The sequence below is a fragment of the Mastomys coucha genome, unplaced genomic scaffold (assembly GCF_008632895.1).
Source record: "Mastomys coucha isolate ucsf_1 unplaced genomic scaffold, UCSF_Mcou_1 pScaffold18, whole genome shotgun sequence".
NCBI classification, from domain to species: domain Eukaryota; kingdom Metazoa; phylum Chordata; class Mammalia; order Rodentia; family Muridae; genus Mastomys; species Mastomys coucha.
In genome coordinates, this window is record NW_022196900.1 from 96,571,814 (window position 1) to 96,578,214 (window position 6,401).

Genomic DNA, 6,401 nt, shown 5'->3' on the forward strand with positions numbered 1-6,401 from the left:
TGGGTAGAGTCAGAGAGGGGTGGTGGGTGTGGTCAGAGAGAGGTGGTGGGTAGGGTCAGAGAGGGGTGTGGTTAGAGAAGGGTGGTGAGCTGGGTGGCAGAAAGGTCGTGGGTGGGGTCGGACAGGGGTGGTGGGTAGAGTCAGAGAAGGGTCGTGGGTGGATACAACAGCATTGAGAGGTGGGTAGCGAAGCATTCCAGAGGTTGGTGTAACCTGACCCCAAGGAGGCTCATTCACTCCCTCAGTCATGGCTGCCTCCCTCCATATTTCCCCAACCCTAATGTGTGTCTCATCACAATCTCCATTGATCTGGGAATTCAACGACACCCACAAATGCACGGATCTCACACGTCAGTGGGGGTGGGGGAAGGATAACAACACCGTCACTGTCCCCTCTGTCCAGCTGAGTTCACAGTGCCCCAAAGAGTTCATTATGATTTGCCAAAGGTCAAAGAGGGAGGACGACTCAAGACCAAAATTCAGGCCTTCAGATTCCCAATTGAGGAGCCTACTGCCAGGGGACTTCCTGGAACTGCTGTGTGTGTGTGTGTGTGTGTGTGTGTGTGTGTGTGTGTGTGTGTGTGTAGGAGGGCGTGGACAGAGTGAAGCCACCATCTCCTTCCTTAGCCAGCCTTTGTTCTCCCTGCCTCTGGCCCTTGTATCCCCAGCACTATCTTGCTCAGCTGCTCTGTGTGTGCTGAGGTGACAGGATGCCCTGGGTGTCCCTTGCCTGTGGGAGGGAGACTGAAGGACTGCCTGGATTTCTCTCTCTGCCTCTTTTCCAGAGGGGAGAACCTGGACCCACACATAATGAAGAGAGGCTTGTCTCAGGTCCCTGCAGAGTCAATTACACGTGTTTCCTGACTCCCCGCCCCTCATTAATCCATTTGCTCAGTCATTCAATAGTAATTACTGAGCTGGCCATATGTCAGGCTTTGGAGCAGGGCTGGGAACTAGTAAAGGGGACAGTGATAAAGTCAAGTGTCCCGACGCTTCTCCTTTAGTGGGAGAGACATTTAATCTGCAAACAGACCCAGCCCAACGGTGACCAGCGTGGTATGCAGGGTCTGAGGCCAGCAGAGGAGGCACACAGCTCATCGAAGGGCAGTGGTCACAGTGTCCTGGAGAAGTAAAGCCCATGAGGGAATGTTCCAGGAGGAGGAGCATCGAGGACATGATGGTAAAGTCAACAAGAGAGCTGGCAGGGCTGGGGACAGATGAGAAAGTTTCCAGGGCTGTCCTTCCTACTTAAGGCACAACAGAAACCGGAACAGCAGGCAGATGTGAGCAGGCTCTGGGCTCTGCCAGTCTCACTCTCTCAGAGAAAGACCAAGAAACTGTTAATTAACCGCAAGGAAGACAGACATCTAAAGGGCTGCGTGGGCAGAGGGAAGGGCCCCGCCTGCTGAGAGGGGAGGAGATGGTGGCTTCCACTGCTGCGTCCACCTGCCAGCTGCGTGGAAGGAGCGCTGGCCAGGGATGCTGGGCAGATGGTGGGCTTGGGGATGGAAAGGCCCCACCTCCAAGCCACCCCTTTCCCCTTTATTCAACACTGCATTTTATCCCATTTCACCTTTCAGCCTTTAGAGCCTGTCCTGCAAGCACAGAAAGGCTCAGGGAAACCAAGTAACACTCTTGCCTCCTCCAGCTGCTCTCCCGGGCTGTGGAGGAGGTGGATTTGCAGAGGGAGAAGCTGTATGTGTGCGCGCGCGCGCGCGCGCGCGCGTGTGTGTGTGTGTGTGTGTGTGTGTGTAGGGTCACATGGCCCTGTGTGGGTCTGCGTCACTGCTGGCTTCAACCAGCAGAGGGCGCTGAAAGGCCTTCACTGCAGAAGGCAGTGCCTGGATAGAAGTCTGGAGAGGCTCAGAGCCCAGGGTGGCGAGGCAGCAGAGCACACACAGCTTCTTTGGCTGCGCTGAAATGTTTCTAGTGCCCTTCTGTGCAGCTGACCCTGGGAGGGGGGCACAGAGGGAACCCCCATCCTGAGGGAGGGACCTGCTACATTGTTGCTCCTTTGAGCTCTCATGCAGATGGCTGTTTGCTGCAGATGTCCCGGATTTCCCACCCTAGAGGCCTCCGGAGCCACTTGTTTCTGGAAGTCGGGCCAGCTGCTCCCATCCTCCCATCCCACCACCACCAGGAAGTCTACTGCAGCTCCTGGCAGGCAAAGCCTCGCCCCCTGCCTGCTTTGGGAGCCCAACCCAGCTTGCCAAGCAGAGGTGGATCCAAAGTTTTGGTATTCACGCCTCTCAAACCCTGGCCTGTAGGAGCTGGAGAACAGAGTGCAGGTCCAGGATCTAGGCCTAGCCCTTTCAGGCGGTGAGGGTGGAGCATTAGCTCAGTCTGTTGGTCATTGTCCAAGAGGTGAAGCCCCAGAGGGAAATCCTGGCTCAAGGGAATGCAGAACTTCCCATTATACTGCACCCCACCCCCGCATGTGCACCTGTGGTCTCGTGCACACACACACACACACACACACACGTATGTACGTGTTCACACTCATGGCATTCTTCCTGTCTGTGAAGATAGCAGGTGTGGCTCCTCTGAGACTCCTGTGGGATTCTGGGTTTTCATTAAGACAGCCACTCATTCATCTACCATCTATCCAGTCCACCCTCCCATCTACCAACCAGCCATCTATCCACCCACTCAACCCACATCCTCCATTTCCTGTCCACCTATCCAACCAACCTATAAATCCATCCATCTATAAATTCATCAGACCTCTTCACCATCCTGTATATTCATCTATCCATCTAGCATATCTGTCCATCCATCTATCCATCCATCCATCTGTCTCCCTAATCCACCCTTCCATCTACACCATCTGTCCACCCACCATCCATCTACCCAACCATCCTTCCAAGTGCAGTTGTTGGGCCACAGGAATGAGGTGTTTATCATACTTGAGAAACTATGCTGGTCCCCCATGGATGGGTACCGTTATACACGACCACTGATGACATAGGAGGGTTCCAGTTGCTCTGCACACTTGCCGACATTTGTTATGGTCAACTTTGAGAACTTCACCCAGTCTAGTAGTTACTGGGGAAAACCTCACTTAATTAAAAAATCCCCACTTCTTGGATGACCAACCCTGTTTTAATACGTCCATGAGTGATTTTAAAAGCAGGGTATCATGGGCTGGAGTCAGTGACAGACCACTTGCCCAGCACATGTTAGGCCTTGGGTTTGCTCTCTAGCTCTAACAACAAATACCTGCTTGTCTCTCAGGTATCTCTAGAAGGGGCTCCCACCCCCCATTAGTGTTATAAGATTCTCATTCTCTCTCTTTCTCTCTCTCTCTCCCCCTCTCTCCCTCTCCCTCTCCCCCCCCCTCTCTCCCTCCCTCTCATTTCTATTTCGAGATGGGCCTTAATGACAGAGAGTCTGGGATCTGAGACAGTTAGTCCAGACTGACCAGGTAACCAAGGGTGACCTTGAACTCCTCATCCTCCTGCCCCTACCTTCCAAACGCTGAGATGCCAGCCAAGCACCACCATGCCTGGCTTAGTTGCGTTTGCTTTTTGGGTTGGTTTAGTTTTGTTACCAGTGTTTCACAGGGGACTAAGAGTAACCCTCCCCCTCCCCCCTCCCCCATACACCTTGCCTTCCTACTCTCTTAAAGAGGGCTTCTTACGAGCCAAAGATCTGAATTTTGATTGGGTCCAACCAACAAATTTTCAATTTTTCCTCTAGTATTTTTTTTTTAATGACTGCCTTAAAGAATGCTGGCTACCTTGGCCCCATAAAGACATTTTTCTCCATTTTGTTCTGGAAGCTTTATGGCGCTGGCTTTTACACTGGGGCCTATCAATCATCTCGAGTTAACCTGTGTGCGGGCTAGGCAGGGGCCAGGCCTGCCTCCCCACACTCACCCTCTCTTGTTCCTCCTGGCCATGTGTTAGAGGGCTGTCTTTACTCTCCGAACAGCCTCAGGGTCTCCATCGAAATCAATCGACTTTACCTGCAGGTCTGTTTCTGAGCTCTCGTCTCTGTCAGCCTAGCGTCTACACTGCAGGCTCTGGGCAGCTGTTTATCTGAGTTTGGGGCTGATTTATATTGTAAGTAGATCAGCTGGGATGAAAAACAGCATGGGGGGAAAAAACCAGAAGCAAAAAAAGACCAGTTTGGAGGACATGCTGGTCTCCAGGGGTGGATGCAGAATAGTTGGATGGGTTGCTGGGAAAGCCGGAGAAGGGCAGGCCCGGGAAGCATTCTGAGGCTGTGCTGTTGGGCGGGTGTGCGACCTGGACATGAGGAGATCACACGTAGCCCTGAGGCTAAGGGCTTGACCAATGGGAAGACGGCACTGTCACCTCTGAGGTGACTTTCAAGGCTGCCCACCAGACAGACAAAAAGCCCAGGAGGAGGGGCTTTAAAGAGATACAGTCAATCGGAGCAGCCAGGCTTCCTGGAGGAAGTGGCATGTGAGCCACACGGGGCATCCCTGAAAAATAAATGCAGGTGAGAGCAAGCCCCACTGCAGAAGACAAGCCCAACCACTGGAGCTTGGCTTCAAAGTCCTCGCTGGGTGTTCAAATTCTGTGCCCCAATACCACTCTGTCCACTCCATGGCCTTTCTCAGAGTGCAGGGTTCGTCATTGTGCAGGACATAGTCATGACTCAATGTGTCCTTGACTGCAGCCATCAGCTGGGCAACACTAAAAATGTGGGCACTGGGACTGACTGGCCCAGCTAACTGACCTAGTCCCTCACCTAAAGAACGGGAAATAAGGACAGCGCTCCCAGTGGCCACCAAGGGTACTGCAGGGGGTCAAGCTGGGCTCCCAGCTGGTGGTTAAACTGTGATGGCTGGCCTGTGCCTGTCACTTGCCACAAAACAGAAAACAGAGGCCCAGGGCAGGCTAGGACAAAAGAGAAGTTAGCCCTGGCTCTCACTCTTGCCTCAGGAGTCCTGGCTATCCTGCATGTCCTCACCTCCCAGGGGTTACAGTGTGACCATCCTGGCCCACTACCTGTTTCACCAATATCTGCTGAATTAACAGAAGGGAAGCAGGCAGTAATGAGGCAGATAGGCACCCAGGAAACAGCTCTTCTGATGTTCTGTGGGAGCTGCAGGGGTCTGCATCCGTTTGGAAGGGTCTTCTGAGAGCTGGCTCTAAGCCAGTCAAGGGCACCTGGCCTTTGGGGTGTAGATGGTGTCAGCAGATAGGGCTTAAGAGGACAGCTCTGCTGTGCAGAATCCAGCAGCTCAGGGCCAGTGTCACTAATTGCAGCCTCACCTTTGCTTATCTGTAATGAGACTACAAGTCAAGCTTCTATTTGTGGTGAGCCAATGCCCACTGAACACCCATGCGCTTGACCCTAACAAACACCCCGCTGACCCGGGCACTTCCATTTTCTCCAGTCCAACAAACAACCTGACCCGAAGACCCTTATCTTTACCCCGAGCTGACCTGACTCCATTTGCTCCCCTCCCTCCTGGCTTCCAGCAAGCCCGTGTCCCTGTTGCAAGACTACAACCTCTTATCTCTGATGGGCTGCAGAAGAGCCTGCCAGGTCTTACCCAGCGTGACCTCCGCCTGCATGGGCATGGACAGCGCTGGGTGCTTGACCTCACAGCTGAAGAGGGCCTCATTGTCGATCTGCGGGTTGAGGGTCCAGGTGAGCAGGGCCCGCACCTCCACCGTGCCATCGCTGCCTGGGGTGCGGCTGTGGCGCAGGAAGTAGACCGGCTCGGCGCTGTGTACCCAACGGGGGAACTCTCGGCTCACCACTGTCTCTGGGATGTTTTCCGTGGTGGGCTGCAGGAAGAGGCTGGGGTCCTGGGTGATGCTGCGCGAGGGGCGCTCCGTGTAGGGACGTCCAGCCCGATATTCAGTGTCCAGAAGGGACAGTGACTTTTGCATTTTGGTATCATCCACATCTCGATGCAGAAGGCTGCGGAAGGGTCTGCTGTCCTGGACGGGGCCGGAGCTAGCTGCTGGCAGTTCTGTCAGGGGCACGGCATCGATCGGCTCCCCATCCCGTTTGAAATAAACCTACAGTTGCGGGCAGGACAGGGTAGGAAAGATAACGGATGGATGGGTTTACCTTCCTGAGGGACCTTCGGAGGAGCCGGGGCTTCCCAGTCAGTAGGGAGCCGGTCACGCCTACTCCTTTCCCACGTGCCCCTGGAGAGTTCCGAGTCAGCAGGGCATTGTGGGAATACAAACAGCTCTTAAGAGAGATGGATCAGCCCAATACCATCATCAACAAGTTGGGGGGAATGTAGACTCAGTTTTTCCACTTATAAAGAGATATAAGATGACTGACTCCAGGGAGCAATTGGGGGCTTAAGTGAAGTCACACAGGGAGTTTGGTTTTAGAGGTCACTTAACTGTCACCTCAGCTCTAGTATAGTTCATAGCTGCCCTGGCGGGGGGGGGCGGGGGAAT

The 6,401-nt window shown here is 53.9% G+C and overlaps 1 protein-coding gene across 1 annotated transcript in view; it reads right to left on the reverse strand.

Annotated features, from left to right (window-relative positions):
* Positions 1-6,401, reverse strand: part of Igsf21 (immunoglobin superfamily member 21) — a 224,779-nt gene that overhangs the window by 2,159 nt on the left and 216,219 nt on the right. The window contains exon 6 of the mRNA XM_031379276.1: positions 5,531-6,005. Within this exon, the coding sequence (XP_031235136.1) occupies positions 5,531-6,005 (475 nt within the window). The remainder of the gene's footprint in view (positions 1-5,530; positions 6,006-6,401) is intronic.